At 43.5% G+C, this 20,587-nt stretch overlaps 1 protein-coding gene across 1 annotated transcript in view; it reads left to right on the plus strand.

Moving 5' to 3' along the window:
* Nucleotides 1–20,587, plus strand: part of PTPRT (protein tyrosine phosphatase receptor type T) — a 934,550-nt gene that overhangs the window by 773,469 nt on the left and 140,494 nt on the right. Inside the window, exon 20 of the mRNA XM_032592759.1 lies at nt 19,197–19,205. Coding sequence (XP_032448650.1) covers nt 19,197–19,205 — 9 coding nt within the window. The remainder of the gene's footprint in view (nt 1–19,196; nt 19,206–20,587) is intronic.

The raw sequence follows: 20,587 nt of genomic DNA on the forward strand, positions 1-20,587 counted from the left end.
AGTTGTTTACCAACTGTTCCAGCAGAGAGAGAGCACTTAACTGTTCCACTTAGCCTTAGGTAAATGCCTGTACACGTGTCATGGAGACAGAAAACAGTGACCTGGGCTGGGCCTTGTCTGCAGAGACTCTGGAACTCTTGAGTTCCCATATCCTTCCCATCTTTCCCCATTCCAGCATATTTGAATCCTGCATCTACCCTTCAAGGTCCAGATCTAACAGTGTTTCCTACAGGAAGTCTTCCCTGATTCTCTCCACCCATGGGAATGGTGCTTTTCTCTGAACTCTCACTGTAATTACTTGGTATCATGGGCAGGAAGGGGCAAATGTGTCTTAAGAATGTTTCTTGTTCTTTCTGGTTTTCCTCATGTGAATGAGAAGAGCAAGATGATATTAAAAGCCATAACAGCTGAAGTCAACAGGGAGATGGTCTGTTCTCAAAAAGAAAAGAAATGGCAACGATTTTTAGCTACCTCCAGACCCTTTCCCTTCCTTGCTTCTCTATCTTTAAGGCAACCTTTGCTCCTGTGCAGCTTCTGGGTCTCAGTTGACTAAGATGTAAAGTGGAGACTAAAAATGGGTACCTCGCAGAGATCTTTCAAGGATTCAAGGACATAATAAAATGCTTATTATGTAGTAGATCTTCAACCAAAGTAAGAAATCACCTCTGTTGGTCAGTGCATACACTTCTTCACATCATAGGCTGTTGCAAATCAAGTATTGTTGCCTCAGTACATGTAAAGAGGAATTTAAAATGATTATATCAAGAGATACTCAAAAAGCTTTTTATGTAATTCATCAGCCACTTCAAATAAAAATGAAGAAAAGATAGGAATTGAAGGAAACCGTTTAGAGATGATAAGTATCAATTACCAAAAGCTGACAGCAGACATGTTGACAAGCGGAAGGGGAAGGTGTCACCATGAGGGCCAGGCAGAGATGGCAGCCATGTTGCTGTGCAGCCAAGGGGAGGACTGTGGTGAGAACTGATTCCTGCCCCCTCAACCCCCCCGGAGCAGCTCGGTCCCCTTGAAAGTGCAGCCTGGGAATCTGCATCTTAGCACACACCTCAAGTTCTTATTTTGCATGCCTACTTTGAGAGCAGCTTTTCTCCTGACACCCTTACATCACCCCGATACAACTGTCCCTTTCTCAATATCACACCTTTGCACTTGGCCCTCTTCCTGGGATGCCTAGCCACCCTCTGTGCCTGGAAAATTCCAACTGAAGGGGGAAATTGCCATTCATATTTAGGCAGACCGTATCCGTGTCCTCACCTTTGTTGTTGCATCCAGCCTTCATTCATTTGTCCCCTGACTCACTCATTCACGAACAATTCTTAGGTTATTCTGCCTGTGGTGTATTTGCACGTCTGTCTCCTTGTTGACAAGGACTGTGTGTTACTCATCTTTCATTTCCTGATGACTAACTTGGAGCCCAGAACAAATCAGACATCATCAGACTGTGTCGATTACTTGAATGAGTGCACCCAGGTGGGTGTATGTGTGAGGTTGCTACCCCCATTTTGTTTTCTCTCCCATTGAATTATGCTTTTCCATTCTCCTGAAGAGTATCCATCTTCATACATTTTTGGCGTATGGTGATTGGGGGGGGGGTGTCTTTCAGATCAGACATATTTTTGTAATTTTATATTGGTTTTAGGTTTAGAAATGTTGTACTTGCATTTCACAATTATAAATGCATAAAATTAATGAATACTGCCACAACAAGATAGATATAAATGCAGTGGGCTAGATCATGTGCACAGATAGATTTGGATAGGGATTGCAACTGAATGGATGCTTTATTGTTCACTCTATTGAATTAGAGTCTAAACACATCAGTCATAAATACCAAACAGAGCAAATCTATAAGTCAGAGGCTCTGTCAACTTAATCAGGGAAGATACAAATGAGCATTTCTCCTCCAAAGAAGATAGAAGATGTGCATACTTCAGTTTTAAGTTTATACTTTAAGTTTTAAAACCCAACTAGGTTTTAGTGATGCCTTGAGGCTTGGAAAGGTCTGCCTGTGATTCTGCTTCTGTTCTGTAAATGCATTTGAACTTTGTAAAGCAGGTAAACAGGAGTATGGGGAATACTGCTGACAGAAAGCAGTGACATACCAAAATGTGGTTGGAAAGAGAAGTTCTCGTGGAGAAAGTTACGATGTGCTACTCACAGCTCCCTTCACTAATGAAGGACTTTGGGTGGATACCCCGTAGTGTGATTATAAGAGCAGAGGGTAGTTCTATTTTTTTTATTTTTTGAGGCACCTCCATACTGTTTTCCACAGTGGCTGCCCGAGTTTGCATTGCCACCAATAATACACGAGGGTTCCTTTTTCTCCACATCCTCACCAACACTTGTTGTTTCTTGTGTTTTTGATTTTAGCCATTCTGACAGGTGTAAAGTGATACCTTATTGTGGGTTTGATTTGCATTTCCCTGATGATGAGTGATGTGGAGCATCTTTGTACGTATCTGTGTGTCTTCTTTGGAAAAATGGATAAAGAGGTTGTGGAAGTGTATGTGTGTGTGGGGGGGTATAAAACGTATATGTATATAAAATGGAATATTACTCAGCCATAAAAAAAGAATGAGATCTTGCCATTTGCAACAACATGGATTGATCTAGAAGGTGTAATGCTAAGTGAAATAAATTATCTGAAGAAAGACAAATACCATATGATTTCACTCATGTGGAACTTAAGAAACAAAACAGAAAAAAAGAGACCACCAACAAAAAAACTTCCTGAATACAGAGAACAAACGACTGGTTACCAGAGACGAGGTGGTGGTGGGGATGGATGAAATAGATAAAGGGGATTAAGAGTACACTTATCTTGGTGAACAGTGAGAAATGTATAGAATTGTTGAATTATTATGTTGCATACCTGAAACTAATATAATACTATATACTTCAATTTTTAATTAAAAAAATTGTTTTTTAAAGAATGAAAGACTTACTCCCCTAGTGACCAGAATTACTGCTGGTAGACAACTCTTGGCTGACAGCCGTCTTTGGGATCATTTTTCCTTCAGAGCTGCTTCATCCAAGGTCATCCAGTAGCTATTCAATACGGGAGTGTGAGAGTCACCCCAGCTTCAGAGCTTCCCATGGGGTTGCCTTAAGTCTTCATTTCCCATGCATCACCAAGTTCCCCTTCCACCCACTCTTTCCCTTCCTTTCCCTCACCTGTCTTTTCCTTTCCCTCCCATAGATGTTGACCCCAGAAGCGCCTCCTAGTTCATCTCCTGCCTGTCAGTCTCTGTCTCAGAGTCCAATTCTCAAGGAACACAGTCTGCCACATTTCCATTGGCTTCTCTTCCATTTGTCCACTGGAGACAAGTGGATTTGAGTATGTGGCATGCCCCTACCCTGCACGTGCACGTATCATTGCCTGTGGACCCTCTGTGTACCAACTAATTGGGGTCACCACTTGTTGCCTGCTGATGATAAGTAAACTCTAAAAACTTCATCCTTGGGCACTCATTCATTCACAGGCATTTGCTCTTCTTTGGGCTGTGGGCATCACCATGCATAGCTCTCGCCTGGGGGAGCTCACTGTGCATCACAAAAGTGACTGTAGCTTTTGCTGGACCAGCCAGAGGAGAGAGCGAGGGTCAGAAGTGCCCACCACCATGTTCCTCAAGGCCCTCCAGGGCAGGATGGGTTTAATTCTGAAATCCCTTGCCTTTAGCAAGCAGCCCCAGAGTGGGAACGACGCTTTCAGCTAGGGCTGTAGCAAAGATAGGATCCTGAGGGGCTCAAACTGGAAAATGCCTTTCTAAACGTTTCAGTGTAGTGCTTTTAATGGAAGGAAGTGCTTTAGTTAAGCTCTGCAGTGTTGATAATGATGATAATGATTATGTCGTGTTTGTATATACAGCTTTACCTCTTCCAAAGTGCTTTCCCACTTAGTACCTAGGTGTCTGGTTGGGCTTGGAGGCACTTAGCAAGGTATTATTGGATGGATGCCTATGCCGTGCAGGAAAGAGCCCCAGCATCCTGGCTCTGCACCTTCAGGAACTTGACTGAGTCCCACCTTCAGTGTCTTGTCTGTAAAATGGGGGTAATAACACCTACATTGCTGTTTCCGTGACATATTCTTTCATTCATGAGCATTTACTGAGCAGTTGTTCTTTTGTGCTAAGTACCGAGCCAGGCGTTAAGTATTTAGAAAGAAATACTCTTCTTTCAGGAAGCTCACAGCTTAAAAGGCAACTTTCACATATTAAAAAGTTACAAAATAATGTTATATATACTTGGAAGAGGAGAATGAAGACATGGCAGAGGGAAGAAGTCACTGAATCTGCTTTGAGGAAAGACACCTCTGGACCAACTTAAGAGGGTACCTCACCAAAGAAATGATACCCACATTTCTCTTTGGCCTCACTGTCTAGAAATACACACACACACACACACACACACACACACGCATGCACACATTGTATAACTAAATAGATTACATGCTGGGGAATGAGTTGGGAACAAAGAAAGAGAGTAGAGAGGGAAAGAAAAGAGGAAGGAGAAAGTGTGAATCCCAGTGCCACTACTTAGCAGCTGTGAATCCTGAGCATTCTGAGTTTGTTTCTTATCTGTATAATGGGAATTTTAGTGCTCACTTCATGAGATTATCTTAAGAAATTAAATGATATAATGTCTGTGCCAGGGGAATGGTTGTCTTTTATTAAATGGCAGAACTGAGCTGGGACATAGCCATGGTGGGTGGTGTCGGGGGTTGGGGGAAGATAGAAGTTGTAACTTCCAAATGTAAGTTAAATGGAAGAAGAATTTGCCCAATAGAATGAAGAGGGTCTATTGTAGATAGTGGTTCTTAAACTCACAAAATGTCTCCCTGAGTAATCGGATAAGACATGCCTCCTCCTGGCATCTATCCATGCGGATATCGGTGAGAGAGGTCAGAGTCAGTTAATGATTCTGGCCAGCGTCACGAGGGTGGACAAAATCATTTCAACACAAGAACACTTTGTAGACCAGTGGTCAGAAAAAAGGCTGGGGTTGTTAGAATGTCTACCCGTGGTTATTTCTAAAATAGGAGCTGGAGAGTGACAGGTCTGTCACTACCTAAACCTGCCCTAAAAGTGGAAAGGGTCTCAGAATGCAGAAGGGCCACTCTGTTGTGAACAGTCCCATTGTCACATTAGGAATGTCGCCTCCTTCCTGGCCACAGAGTTCAGAGTGTATGTTTGAGGAGGGCAGCGAGGTAGGGAGAGTACCATAAGTCACAACTCATAAAGACTGGAGAACTGATTTCATTGGTCTCAAGGGTTGGCTAGACATCTTAAAGTTCACCAGGTTACTCTAATCTGAAACCATGGCTAAGAACCATCCAACTGAGAGACCTTGAGAATCCAGGGTCATGGAATATAATCATTTGGAAGATAAGCACGAGGGCTCGTTCTGGCCACTTAACCTAGAACCTCAGTTGGGAATTTGTTCCCACTGTATCATCAAATAGACACAGCTTTGGTTATGCTAATGGAAATTGAGTTTGGAAGGCAGAGTCCAAAGAAGACAGAGCCCTATTTGCCAACACTGTTTCCTTCCTTTAGATATTGAAGTAGACAATCTGTATGCTATTCACGAATGTGTAGACGCCATTTAACAAATGGCAAAAATGACCCAGGCACATTTTAAAATATTATTTAATTTATCATAACAATCATTCCTCTTAGTGGTGTTGGTACCACTGTGAGGAGTAAAGACCCCTCAGCCATCATCTGTCTCCTAGGAAATAGGTGTTCATGAGCCTTCTCTTCATCAGTGAAACCTCAAGGAGCCGAGTACTTCTGCTTGTGAAATCTGATTTTTATCAGAATAAACATTGTTTGAGCTTTCTGGAGCAGTTTTTAATTCCAATGGCTTTGAACCACTGGGCAAAACATTCTAAAAGGGTGGGGATTGTTGGGTATATGGCAACCACACAGTTTTTGTTTTTGTTTTTTTTAAGTAGAAGTATTAAAAGACCCGGTTTTTAGAGGGAGACTTGACTTTGTAACGAGTGAAAATGTGTTTTAATAAGGTTATAAACCAAATCGAGCCTTAAGATTAAAGAAGGCTTGTTTTGTTTTGGAAAATAGCTTAGCGACAATGAACGTTTTTAGAAATGAAGAAAAGCTAAGATAGTCTGCATTTTACTTTATTCTGCCTTCCCACATCATTTATGACTTGGACATCTGATGAAGAGAGAACTTCTAGCGAAACCTCTAAATTCAGATACACTTAATAAGGGATCTCATTCTATTCTTTTGTGTTGTCTTTGCTTTCTACAGCAAAACTACTGTGAAGATGTGGGATGTAAGGTTTTTCCAGGAGATCAGTGGCTGGCTCAAAGTGTATGCATCCACTATATTACTATGCAGGTGTAGTAATCTAAGCTGGGAGCTCAATAAATTATACTTTTATAATCTCGTCTCTCACCTCTTAAGGGTATTAAACAGTGCTTTTGCCTTAGCTCTCAATGGTGAGGAAAACCATACTCAGTACCTAGAAGCAATGTTGTAAAGAGAAGAGCATGGACTGAATTGGTGTTTGAATCCTGCACTTGGCCACTTTCTTTCATTTTTTAAAAAATGTTCATTTATTTTTTAGAGAGAGAGAGCGGGGGAGGGGCAGAGAGTGACAGGGAGTCATAGGATCCAGCGCAGGCTCTGTGCTGACAGTGGCCTGCCTGGTGTGGGGCTCAAACTCAGGAACTGAACTGTGATACTATGACCTGAGTCGAAGTCGGACGCTCAACTGACTGAGCCACCCAGGTGACCCTGGACTCTGCCCCTTTCTAAGCTAACCTGAGCCTGTGTTTCCTCATCTGTCAAAGGAAGACAGTGATACCAAAATTGGAGGGTTGTCTTGGGGATTTACCAAGGATTACATAAAATAATACAACACGTGTACAGCATCTAATTTTGTGTCTGGTACATGGTTGGTGCTTGGTACATTGCAGCTATTATTGTATTTTATGTTATATGTCTACTGGTGTTTTGCACTTTAGAAAGTGCTTTTATACAGATCTCTCCTATAACTTTCAAGGCACTCCAGTGAGGAAGTATCATTAAATGCAAGGAAATGAAGTCTCACCCAACTGAACAGGGTCACAGGCTACTTGAAGAAAGAAATCCATGGAACAGAGTTACCAGTGACTGGTACTGTGTTCTCATGATGGATTGAGAGGTGGTTGTGACAGGGATCGGGCAGCAGAACTGGGAGGAACTATGCCCTCTGAGATCAGATGGAGTATGCCATGAGCTAAGTCCAGTGTTGGTCACTGCCTGAAAGTATATAACCATTGTTCCAAATTATAATTGGAGAAAAGAAGAGAAAACCACCTGTTCCCACCCCCTTATTCCATTAAGTACACTCACTGTCTAAATGGGACAAGACTCAAACAGGAAAAAGGTCATTCATCTTTTTCTAGCTGTAAGAAATTTTATAATCTGAATTGGAGGAATAAGGACAAAGATTAAAGGAAAGATAAGGTCGGGGGTGATTTTTGTTATTTCTTAAACGGGCTTTTTGAGTCCCACTTTTAATTTTTTAGAGCAAACTTTTGTTTCTTAACATGTTTTTGTTTATAATGTCTTACGAATAAAGTTGTGCTATGGAGAGGATTTTATTCAAATTCAGCTATGCCAGACATAGAAGAATAACATTATATAAAAATGTACCCAGATGATTATGATATTTAGCATGACAACAGGTGTCTGGTTTCATTTTCTGGACAGTTAAGGTTTGAAAGCTTCCTCCCCCCCTTCTTTCTTTAAAAATAAGTATACGATGAGTTCGAGCCCCGCGTCGGGCTCTGGGCTGACGGCTCAGAGCCTGGAGCCTGCTTCCGATTCTGTGTCTCCCTCTCTCTCTGCCCCTCCCCCGTTCATGCTCTGTCTCTCTCTGTCTCAAAAATAAATAAAAAATAAAAATAAAAAAAAATAAGTGTACGATGGCATTTTAGAATCAGATGTTGATACCTGAAAGAAATCTTGCTTGGTTTTGATTGGGCTTGTGTTGAATCTATAGATCAGTTTGGTGAAAATCAACATCGTAACAGTATTGAGTCTTTTGGCCCAGGAATATGGGGTTGTCTCTCTGTCTGTATGGGTCTACTTTCATTTGTTTTATCATCCACGTGTTGTTCTCAGTATGCAGGATCCCTGCATCTTTTGGTGGATTTATACCTGAATGTTTCATTTTTCCGTGCTATTTAAATGGCACCATTTTTTAAATTTCATATTCTAATTGTTCATATATGGAAATGTAACTAACTCTCGTATGTTAAAAATTATTGCACTTGGTAACACAAAAAACAAAGACAAGAAGATCTCAGTTGGATAAAATAGTAACTTATTTCAAGCAAACAGGGCTATTGCGTGAAAGAGGGATTAGACAAGATAAATGGATAAGAAAGGACAAATGTGTGCATGTGTGCACAGACACACTGCAACATTGCACAGCCATAAAAAAGGATGAGATCTTGCCATTTGCAACAACATGGGTAGACCTAGACAGTACTACGCTAAGTGAAGTAAGTCAGACTGAGAAAGATAAATACCATATGATTCCATCACATTTGGATTCTTTAAAAAAAAAACAGACTAATAAACAAAAAGAAAAATCAGTCCTATAAATACAGAGAATAAACTGATGGCTACCAGAGAGAAGGGAGTGGAGGGAGGGACAAAATGAGTAGAGAGTGGGAGATATAGGCTTCCAGTTGTGGAATGAATAAGTCACGGGAATACAATAAAATAGAGATTATGGTCAATGATACTGTAATAGTGCCGTATGGTGACAGATGGTAGCTATACTTATGGTGAGCATAGTATATAATATACAGAGAAGTTGAATCACTGTGTTGTACACCTGAAACCAAAGTAACATTGTGTGTCAACTGTTCTCAAATTAAAAAAAGAAAAAAGTTGTATGGAAACCAATTTGACAATAAACTTCATATATTGAAAAAGAAAAGAAAAGAAAAAAGATTGATTAGGCTCACCCAGGCCAGGTACTTAGCAAAGTACCCACTACATACCCAAAATGTTAGTTCCATCCGTGTTGCCTTCTCACATTCTGTGTTGCTCTGAAAGCCAGGCTCTATTCCATGAGTGGAGGTTATGGAAGTTAGAATTATGTGATGGTTAAGATGTTAAGACTTGGTTTTAGGCAGACCTGGGTTTGGATCCTGGCTCTACCATGCACTAGCCGTGTGCTCTTGAGTATCTCTCTCACCCTCTCTGCTCTTCAGTTTCCTACACTATAAAGTGGGGATGATTGATCCAAGATAGGGTGCTGACTTTACCAGAGTACAGTTCCTGGCACCTAGCAAAAGCTCAGTGAGCATTAGCTACTCTCATTGTCGCTTTGTTGTTGTTGTTGTGGTTGTTGTTGTTGTTGTTGTTATGTTGCAAGGAGGAAGATGCTGGAGAAGCCTAAGTAAGAAAGGCCTTTCTAGGGGCGCCTGGGTGGCGCAGTCGGTTAAGCGTCCGACTTCAGCCAGGTCACGATCTCGCGGTCCGTGAGTTCGAGCCCCGCGTCGGGCTCTGGGCTGATGGCTCAGAGCCTGGAGCCTGTTTCTGATTCTGTGTCTCCCTCTCTCTCTGCCCCTCCCCCGTTCATGCTCTGTCTCTCTCTGTCCCAAAAATAAATAAACGTGGAAAAAAAAAATTTAAAAAAAAAAAAAAAAAAAAGAAAGGCCTTTCTAACAATGCTTGTCCAACAATAGACTAGGTTGAGTGTGGGGTAGTGAGCCTCCCATCACAGAATAATGGACCACCGTTATCTAGGCTGTCCCAAGGGAAGTCAGGCTTCCCAGAGAGTTTCCCCTGTGTCAAAGTACTGATTCCCCCATGGCATCAGAAGCAAGTGGCGGTGGTGGTGCCAGTCTCCCTGGTCACCTAAGACATTTGACCCACAGACACCAAGAGCTTGGAGGAGTAGACAGAAATGGCATCCACGAAAAAATTAACACAGACCAGACTTATCTTTCCATCAGCTGCAGTTTATGATTGCACATTAAATTCAATTGCTTTCCTTAGGAGTCTGGTGTTGAGACCCATCCTCTCCAGCCCAGTGCCATCCATTCTGGCTTTCCTCAGGAGTGCAGACAGACCAGCCGCCTTCCTAGTGTACGCTAATTAATTTATCTCATGCTTGTGATTTTACGGTGCTTAAGTGCTGGAGCATTTCTGTTTGTTCTTCTCCCTGCAAAGCACCTCACGTTACATAAAGACCATGAATCTCCATTGCAAACGCCGTCTGTCTTGGGCTAGGGAACAGCCTGCCGGCAGCCTGTTGTCTTGCTGGCTCTGCCTCTTACAGCCAAAGTAACACATCCATTAATTTATCCTTAATGACATTTTGACATTCCAATCAGTTCATCAGATGTGCCTTATGCAAGCCTTCTCCTGCACGGCCGGGCCAGGGTGCCAGGCCACTCTTGATGCATAATGCATGAAACCAGTGCAGTGCAGGGTACCCTCTGACAGACACATCGCGTGATTCTCACAGCTCTGGCTCCCCGAGTGATCCACACTGATGCCTTCAGCAATGTTTTCCTCTGTGCTTCCAGCTTGCTGTGCTTAGGGGAAGCGGGTCAGTTCAAAGAGAGATGTCCTGGCTCAGAAACATACATGCAACTGTGCTATCTGAGCAGAAGTGATAGCGTATCAAACCCCTGCCACACTCAAAGGATTAGAGAAGCTTTAGTTCCACCAGTTCAGGTGCAAGGAAGACCTATGACAAAACCTAACATCCTGAATTTCGTTACCCTGCTGCTACTTAAAAATAATGATGGCAAAGACATTCTGATAACAATGGTATCAAAGAAGAAATGAAAATTATCCTTAATACCCTCCATATAACACGTTAGCATAGGCACGCTTCCTCACAGTGGTAATCACAGGGTACACAGTTTCATTCTCTGGGTTTTTTTTTTTAACTTAATGTGAGCCAGTTAGCATTCTTCAATGTTGTTACATAGTTTTCATTTTTAATGGCACTCTATCATTTTAATAGCTGCATAATATTCCATCCGGGGGATGCACCATCATTTACTGAAGCAATCCCCTATCGGTAGACATTTATGAGGCTGTGACTGATGGTTTGCAATTGAAGAGAAGCTGCAGAAAAGGCTAACGGGGAGAACAGGACTCTGCAGGCTAAAGAATCGGGGCTCCATTCCCTCCCGGTCCCTTTACCTGTTTTATGAGTTTGGGATTAACCTCTGGGCCTCCGACTCCTCACCTATAAAACAAAAGAAATAATCACGCCCTTGTCATGCTGCTGTGAGGGTTACAAGTGTTTTCAAGGTATGGAGCACATGCTGGTATTTCCTACATGTTACACTGTTATATTCACCTGTCTGTATCAGTGGTTGTAGATCAGGGGCAGTACTGCCCTCCCCAGCCTCCCTCCTGGGGACATTTGACAGTGCCTAAAGACATTTTTTATTTGTCACACCTGGGAACGAGAGGCATTCCTGGAAGGTGGTGGGTACAAGCCACGGAACCAGATAAACATACTGCCGTTCACAGGACAGCCCATGCGGCAAAGAACTCTCTGGCCCCACATGTCAATCGTGCTGAGATCAAGAACCCCTGCCATACACACAGCTGTTTTCCAATGTCCATGTAATACATGGATTTTTATTATTATTTCATTAGGATAAAGCCCCAAGAAAATGGAAATGCTTGAGTAAAGAGTATATTGTGCTCACAGGCAGTTCTAGGAGAAATGAGCTGGGGTTGGGGATGGGAATAAGGTTTGAGGTGACTGATGGAGAATAGACAGCAGGTAAGTAGTATGTGCTCCACAGTGGGGCCGGAGATGACATTCCATAGACCAGTTCTCCAAGTATAGTTCCAGCATCTCCTAGGAACTTGGAAATGCAGATTTTCAGATCCTACCTCAGATTCACCAAATCAGAAACTCTGAGAGTGGAGCCTAATCATCCCTGTTTTCAACACGCTGTCTAGTTGATTCTGGCGCACCCTCAGGTTTGAGAATCTCCATCGTGCACCATCTGTAGAGAAAGGCCCCTCCTGTAGAATAATAAGAAGGACCTGTTCCAGTACAGACACTTGGTACAGAAATAGATTAAAAGTGTCAGGTCTAAGTCATGGGGATGCTCAAATATGGGACAGAGCAACAATAAAGGAATTAAACATGTTACTCATTCATTCATTCATTTAGTCAGTAAACATTTTTAAAGCTTTTACAACGTTGTGCCAAGTGCTGAACTAGGTGCTAGGGAAAAGTGAACTAATGGATGTTATGGAAGCCGTTATAATGAAGGATGGTGAGAACAGCAGGAAGATGACTAGGAGATGAAATGTAGGTAAAGTATGTCCCATCAGGGAGAGATCAGAAAAGGCCTCCTGGAAGACATAGTGCTCGAGACGGAACTTAAAGGGCTTGTGATCTGTTTATACGTTAATTCAGCAGGTGCTTGTGCCAGCAACTGCGTGAGGCCCTGGGGAGTGGGAAGCACCCGAGGCCAGCATGACCCCTACTGGTGTGGTCACAGTCTAGCAGGGGAGATGACCCTGGGGGCTGGCCATCCAGCAGGCCATCGTGGTTTCTGGAGGGAGCCAAAGGCCTGTAGTGGGGTGGGAGGAGGGGGAGAAAGAGAGGGCCCTGGGTCAAGGTCTGAGAAGAGGAGTGGGCACAGGGATGTGGAGTACAAAAGGTGGTTCGGTGAACTAGGGAAGGAATAGCTGCAGCCTCAGGAAGGAGGAGAGATGGTTTAGAAGAGTTTAGTAAAGTCTGAAGGCTTTGTGGTCATCCATCCATCCATCCATGTATAGGCTGGTTGGGTAGAATGGGCAGCCCAATCCAGGGCATCCAAGAGGGCATGGACAGGAGACATAGTTCAGCTCAGCCTCAGCTCAAAGGAGAACATCCCCATCTAGGGACCTGCCTCTCTGGGAAGAGGCTGCCTGGAGACATGACGAGTCCCTGTCACTGGAGTTGACAATCAGGACCTGCATGTCCACTTGTTGGGGGATGTTGCAAGGGACCTTCCAGCCATGGTGGGAGAGTGTCTCAAGAGCCCCAAAGGCCATTCCAGCCCAGAGAATCCAAGACTCTGTAACCTGTAATGAGGGTCAGAACAGGACCGGGAGCAAAACATCTGCCCGAGAGTCTGGCTTGGTTTGTGGTTGTGTAAGCAAGGTATGGATGGAGTAGGGCAGGGTGCCAGGAGAAAAAGTAGTCATTTTGGTTCCCTGGAGTGTTCATCTCGGAGAGAAGATCAAACACAAAATTAAGGTAAAAATAAAGCAGGGGAAAAGCATGCGGACTGCCAGTGTGAAGAAGGGAGAGAAAAAGAACTGGCATTTGTGGAGTGTTTCTTACGTACCAAAGACCATGCCAGGAATGTACACTTACTATTTCTAATCATCGTAGTCACTCTGTGAACAAGGGCCTATCAAATACCATTTTACAGAGAAGGAAACTGAGTCTGATAGTCTCAGAGGCGGAGACGCAAGTAGGATTCAGCAGCTTGTTAGAATCAGGTTAGCCTGGAGCCACAGTCCATTTCCACAGAATCAACAGCAGAGGGCTGTTCGCTTTGCCCAGAGGTTCAGAGCTCAGTGGCCTGAAAGCACTTCGGGAACTCAGCACTCTCTCAGCCAAAGATTCTGTCCTCACTTTCCTATGAGACAGTTACTCCCTTCTTGTTGTTTATTATTTAACAAACACTTAACACAGAGCTTATCTGGTAGGTGACACATCCTGTCGTAAGTTCATTAGTATTTGTAAGTTAGTAGCTATTGCAAACAGTTGTCATAAGCATTCACTGTAAGTACCCCCTATTTTAAAGGTAAGGAAACTGAGTTGTAAAGAAGCTAAACTGTCCAAGGCCACATAGCTAGTAAATACTGGAGCTGGGACTTGAACCAAGGCACTCTTGGCTCCAGAGCCCATGCTGTTCCCTCTGGGTTCTGCTGCAGGGTCCAAGAGATAGTGTGGCCATGTGGGCAGTGGGAGGAGGGCCTAGCATCTGTCTTAGGCCTTCTTCTGCACTGGTTCCCCTGCCAGCCTGCTAGACGATGGTCAGACTAAATCTGACTCTGTCCTTTGTGAAAAGAGCATAATACATAGGAGAGCCCACCTGGGCAAGAAAGAGAGAGGGGCAGCCACAAGGAAGAGGGAAGCAGAGGCAGACAGGTAGAGTCATACACATGGAGAGCAAGACAGCAGAGAGATGAAGTGACAGGCAGTGGCTGGGATCCTTCAGTCTTTCAAATTGTGGTGACGTCTGCTGTGGTTATTTCTATAACTTCCACCATTCCAGTGGAAACACATAGAAGCCCCAGGCTAGGGTGATGGGGGTGGAGGAGGAAGGACCCACCAGCTATGTTCTAGAATCGGTACCCAAAAGAAATAATGGGCTGACCCAATGTGCATTGCCTGCAGGATGTGAGCAGATGTGAGTGTGAGCTTTCTGCCTGCACGTGTGTGCATATGTATGTGAGTGCGTTTTTGCCTGGAAAGGAAGGGACCCAGCTGAGAAAGCTTTGGGACAAGGGTGGATACATATAGGTCCTTGGCTAAGCATGACACAGCAAGGAATCTTAGAGAACATTCAGAAGCCTGACTGCCTGAGTTTGAATCCCAGCTCTGTCTCCTAAAGCCTGGGTGACTTTCCATGAATTTCTTCCACGCTCTCTGCCTCTCCCTCTCATCTGTGAAATGGGGATGTGTTTACCAATCTCCTACAGTATTTAGGAGAATTAAAGGAGCTAACACATTGTGTTTGTAGTAGCCTTAATAGTGCCTAGCATGGAATAAGTGCTGTTTACATGTTTATTAAATAAATGAAATGGATTTGGGATTTAGTATTTCATGGATCTTGTATTCATTTCCTAGGGCTCCATAACAAAATACCCCCAACTGGATGGCTGGGGGGGGGGGGTGGAAAAAGAAAACAAACGGACTTAGTCTCTCACAGTTCCAAAGGGTAGAAGTCTGAAATCCATATGTCACAGGGTCATTCTCCCTCTGGAACTCTGGGTAGAATCCTTCCTTGCTTCTTCCAAGTTTCTGGTGGCTGCTGGCAATCCTTGGCTTCTAGTTGCCTCACTCCGTTCTCTGCCTCTGTCATCACATGCCTTCTCCATGTGTGTCTCCATCCAAATTTCCCTTTTCTTATAAGGATACCAGACCAGTTGGAGTAGAGCCCACTCTGATGACTTCATCTTAACTTGATTACATCTTTAAAGACCTCATTTCCAAGTAAGGTCATTCACAGGTACCAAAGGTTAGGACTTTAACATATATCTTAGGGGGACACCCTGCAACCAGTAACAGTCATTTAAATAGCATCTGTTACTGCCTTGGTTCTGAGATGCCAACTACCCCCTGTAGAGAAATCAATACCCAGTAAGGGGAAAGGGCATGTCTCTGGTAACAGGAAGATATTTGGACCCCTGAGGCTGGCAGCCAAGTCACCTGCCTCCTGCTCCTCCACTTCCACAGGTGAAGGATGATAGGGACTCCTCACTGATTCAGACCAGCTAAGGAGTGGGTTCTCAAACATCCGGGTCTTTAAACTTCAGCATGCGTTAGAACTGCCCGCAGAGATTATTAATCATCCAGAGTTTCTGAGTCAGTAGGTCAGGGGTGGGGCCAGGGAAATTGCATTTCTAATATGTTCCCAGGTGAAGCTGATGCTGCTGGTCCAGAGACAACCCTGTTCTACATCAGTGGTGCTCAAGCTCGGTGGCACATTTATAATCACCTGGAGAGCTTCTGAAAACCCACACGCCCAGGCTGCACCCCAGACCAATTAAACTAGAATCTCACCAATAATTTTTGAAGCTCCCCAAACGATTCGTGCAGCCAAGGTCGAGCAGCACTGCTCTAGAATACATCAAAGAACATTTTTAGAGAAAAGGCATTCTTCAGAGCATCTGCTCTAAAGGATTCATGTTTCATAAATAATGAGGCCATTTAAATTAACTTGGCTACTCCTTATATTTAAAAGATTACCAGAGAACATGTATTGAGTGCTTACTGTGTACGATTCTCTGGGAAAAATGCTTTGCTAGCCACATACCATTTAATTTTGCAGCCACTTTCTGGGAAAGTACTACTGTTACCTACTTTTCAGACTGGAGGAAACTGACATGCCGACGGATGAGTACTTGTAAGAGCTCACACAGCTAGTCTGAGATGGCGCCAGGTTTTGATGCCAGGCTGTCTGGCACCAAAGCCAGTGTGTTAACTGCTTTGCCATTCTGCCTCCTGATGTAAGAGAAAGAGGTGTGTTCTCCTTTGAATTCTGCACATACCCATATCCTCATTTATACTACCAACTCTAATGTGGTAAAGCCCAGCCTCTGCCTCAGTTACAGTAGTTCTGGATTAGTGAGGTTTGGATTAATGAGGTTTTGCTGCATTCATAAGGGACTAAAATCATATGTGCCATGGACTGAATTTGCACTTCTAATTTCATTCTGAAAAGAGAGGTGGAGGAATGTTGGAACAGGTGCACTGGCAGGTAGAAAGCAGGGTTTGGGTCCTGTGGCTTCTGCCATTGTGCTGTGTGCCTTGGCTAAGCCCCTCCCCCTGTCCAGGCCTGCTTCTTCTTGAAGAAATTGAGAGGCTGGTACCGTTCCCTTACAGTTCTGATGCATCACTTTAATTAGAGATCTGATCATGTCAGCACAGAAGCATCCTGGCTTCAAAGGGTACAGTGCCGCCTTGTAATAGGAGTAGAGTCTCAGCTCTGTATTTTCTTTGTCCACCTCCTATGGGCTGAGGATTTCTCTCTGGCTCCAGTGTTCTATCTAATCTTTGTGGCTTCCCAGGAAACTGTCTAGAGATACCAACAGAGGATGAGCCCTATGTGGAAAAGAAAGAGTGCCTTATCCATGCCTCCCCAGGAGCATGGGCATAGCTCTTCACATTTAGGGAAAAATCCTAGGTGGAGGCCCCAACACTCTCCCCCCATTGGCTGGAGCCTCCTGTTCCCAGCCCAGAAAAGATTCAAGGGTTTTTCAGGATCCAGATGGTCAATTCCCTACCACCTCTATTCCAAGTGGCTTCTCAGTCTCTACTGGAACTTTGCCAATGAGGGGCTATGCGTTACTTCCAAAAGCCCAAACAGGGCAAGGGTCATGCCTGGCTTTTTACATCATGATCTCTTTCTAACAGCCACTGGCACAAAGTAAGGGCTCATTAAATATTTTTCCAACAAATTAATGTGCAAAGAGGAAGAAACTACTAACTTTGGGAAGGAGACGAGTAGGGGACATTTGAGTTGGGACTTAAAAGGTGTAGAGAAGGTTACCAAAGAATTAAAAATGGGAAGGACAGTCAGGCATTAGGTGCTTCCAAAAGAGACCCAAGCAATTGTACTTTGTTCTTTCTTCCTTGTTTCAAGCCAACCTGGTTCTAATTCTGCCCCTGGGGCCACAACAGAGCCAGACAGTCAGATGTGTGAAGAGGGCATTCCTGAATATTCCTTCTCCTTGAAAAATAATCCCCATTGTTTCAGACATTTCTTCTCTCAGAGCATGATTTCAGAACCCTTCACAGCCCCGCATTCCTCTCCCTTGAGTCATTCCACCTGCCACTATCCCTTATAAAGAGTGGTGCTCAGAATAAATCATAGGACTCACGGTCCATCATGGGCACATCCCCTGCCACCTACCCTCACTCAGCTAACAAGCAAAGGTCAGAAAGACCTCAGAGTGATCTGTTAGAAGAAAGAATGCCAAGAGCTATGGTCACATCACATTGTCCCCGCCTGTCAGAAACAGTAAACTTCGGATTGCTATGTCTTAAAATGTTCTTCGGCTCTAGAAATGTCCCTGCAGAGGAATAGATAGGCTTATGAGTGCTCTCTTTTTACCAGCTTCTGGTACCCCCTACTGGTGAAATTGTGTGACCCAGTTGGCAAGAATCTCAGAACAACTAGAGAAAAAAATTCCAAGTTTCATAAGTCACAAGTACTTGAATCTTGAAGGATCTGAAGATTCCATAAGTTATGTGACTCTCCCATGTATCATGTAACTATTTTATGTGATTAAAAAAAAACATTTTATAGCTATGGCTATACTGTGGGTTTTGAGGGAAAAAAAATCTGATTTCTGTGAGCATTCCATTAATTCTGCAAACATCCCAAGAATTCTGTGACAACTACCGGAAGAAAATGCTAAGTTGTCAGCCAGAAATATTCATAAGTAGAAATATTTCAGGTCACAAACTAATTTTGTGCAAGTTTTTCTTCCTCTTTCCTTGTATGTATCTTTTTTTAAAGTGGTTATAATTTGCAGTCGGAGTAGGATGGCAATCTCTTCTGCACTTCAAATTGTAGACTTTTAAATATAAATTTGTACAACAAATTTATTGAGCACTGGCTGTGTGCCAGACACTCAGCAAGAAATCAGAGTAGGTGCGAGAAGTCAAAAACCCTTCACCCAAGAGGCTCTTGCCCTAGTGGGTGGGAGAGTTGGATCCCTGCAATTCAACTAAACAGGTGCTTAGCTGGCATGGCAATGAGGCCTTCCTTGATCTGAGAAGGTTCAGACCAACCATTGGTGTTTCTTAGCTCCATGCATTTCTTCTCCCTGGCTTTCATCACTTTCGTGATTTTATAGCTGTGTCTGTATTTATCTGTTTAGCACCTGTCTTTGCCGTTAGTCTCCGTGCTCTGTGAAGGTCAGGGTCATGTCTGGCTTTTGTCACTGTGATCTTACCTCTAGCAGAAGCCGGTACATGTAGGTGCTCAATAAATATTTGTTCAGTGAATGAGTCAACCAAGAAGAGAAAATCACAAATCTATGTAGAGGAGCAAGAGAAACCTTCAAGGAGATGTGACATTTGAATGACACTGAGCCTTGAAGGATGGAGAGGAGGGGCCAGTGGAGAAGAATGGGGACATATTAAGGAATATATAGTATTGAGGAATGGTTGGGGGGTGAAGATGAGGTGGCTGGTGTTCCCTAAGAGAAGGTGTGTATGGAAGATAAGGCTGAGTTGAAGCCTAGAGCCATAGCCTACGGGTCTTTCATGCCCTACTCATAGGCTTGGATTTCCCCCCTTCTCTTAAGGAAAAACAGGGAGGGGGGTGTCTGAGTTAACTCGATGGCTATAGGAATAAAATGATTTTTCCTGTTTTACCAAGATGGTTTTTTAATTCTTAAATTTTGAATTCTGATAGAATATAGATCCCAAAAGTATAGTTTTATGTTTTCTTTCTTTCCACATCCCTTCCTTCTATTTCTACTTTGTAGCTGTGTTTTCCAGCTGCTAAAACACCTGTCTGTACATTTTTAAATTATTATATAGCATCATCATCGTGAACACATAGTGTCAACCATGGGCTGAATACTAAGGATGCCATACTCCTTAGTTTTTACAACTCAGTTGGTTGTCGAGTTTTTAAATATCTATGTTTCAGAGAAGTTCAATTTTTCATTTTTCATCCAGGTTTTCAGAGCTACCCAAACATTTCTATAAAAGGCCATTTTTCACAGATGCAGCAAGGCCTTTTTTTATTATTATTATTCCTTTGGAAATGAATGACTTGTGCCCAAGACAACTCTCTCCATATTATTTTACCCCTAATGGAATGGGATTGGTTGGGAGTTATGCCCCTACGGAAATATCAAAGCCTCTTGTACACACTCACTTATAGTTTTAAAGTTAACTTTCTTATTGGATTTCCTTTTATTTCCTGCCAGGGCAATGTGAGCAGAGCTTAGATAGAGGCAAAGGATCTGCTGTATATCTTTTCAAATTTATGATTAAGAAGGTCACATATACATTTTTAAACACACTCCTTTTTGATAATAAATGAAGAATAAAATTTCAAAATGTCATCAGCAGTAGACCCACTCATTTTTCCTTCGTTGGCACTCCCCCTGGCCCCTGTCTGACTGCCAACACTGGTCCAGTACTTCCTTTCTGGTTGTTTTTCTGTCTACCAGGAATAGTTTGACTCCTGGAACAGAATGCCTGTGGCTAGAGTATTATATACAAAAGACGCATTCCTATTCCCAAGAACCCCTCTTTTCTCAAGCCAATGGGGGGAAAAACGGAAAAGAAAGGAAAAAAGGGAGGGAGGGAGAGAAGAAAGAAAGGAAGGAAAATAAGGAAAGGGAAGGAAGGGAGGGAATGAAAGGGAAGGAAAAGAGAGGAGGAGGAGGGGAGGGAAGGAGGAAAGATGGGAGGGAAGGAAGGGAGGGAGGGAGGGAAAGAGAGAAGGAGGGAGGGAGGGTACGTGGGTTCCATTTTAGGCTGCATTTGTCTTCAAATTGTGGCCGAAATGGGGGAGATAAAATTCTCTTCTTGGCGGGGGTTTCCTGGATCCAGATTCCTTTGCCTGGTTCTCCACTGAGCTCTCTGCTTCCAGAGCTAGCACTACCTGGACTCCATGCCTCTGGCTTCCAGTTGGGTTGAGCAAATGAGACCCACTGTTCATTGGTCGGGGGGGAGAAGAGGATGTAGCCAGGGTGTTGATGCATCTTGTTCCTGCCATGTGAGGATCAACTGAGTTCCTCGAGAGAAGGCTGCTGCTTCTGAACCGGTGGTCTTATCTTCACAACTCTCTCCTTCA

The sequence above is a fragment of the Lynx canadensis genome, chromosome A3 (genome assembly GCF_007474595.2).
Source record: "Lynx canadensis isolate LIC74 chromosome A3, mLynCan4.pri.v2, whole genome shotgun sequence".
NCBI lineage: Eukaryota > Metazoa > Chordata > Mammalia > Carnivora > Felidae > Lynx > Lynx canadensis.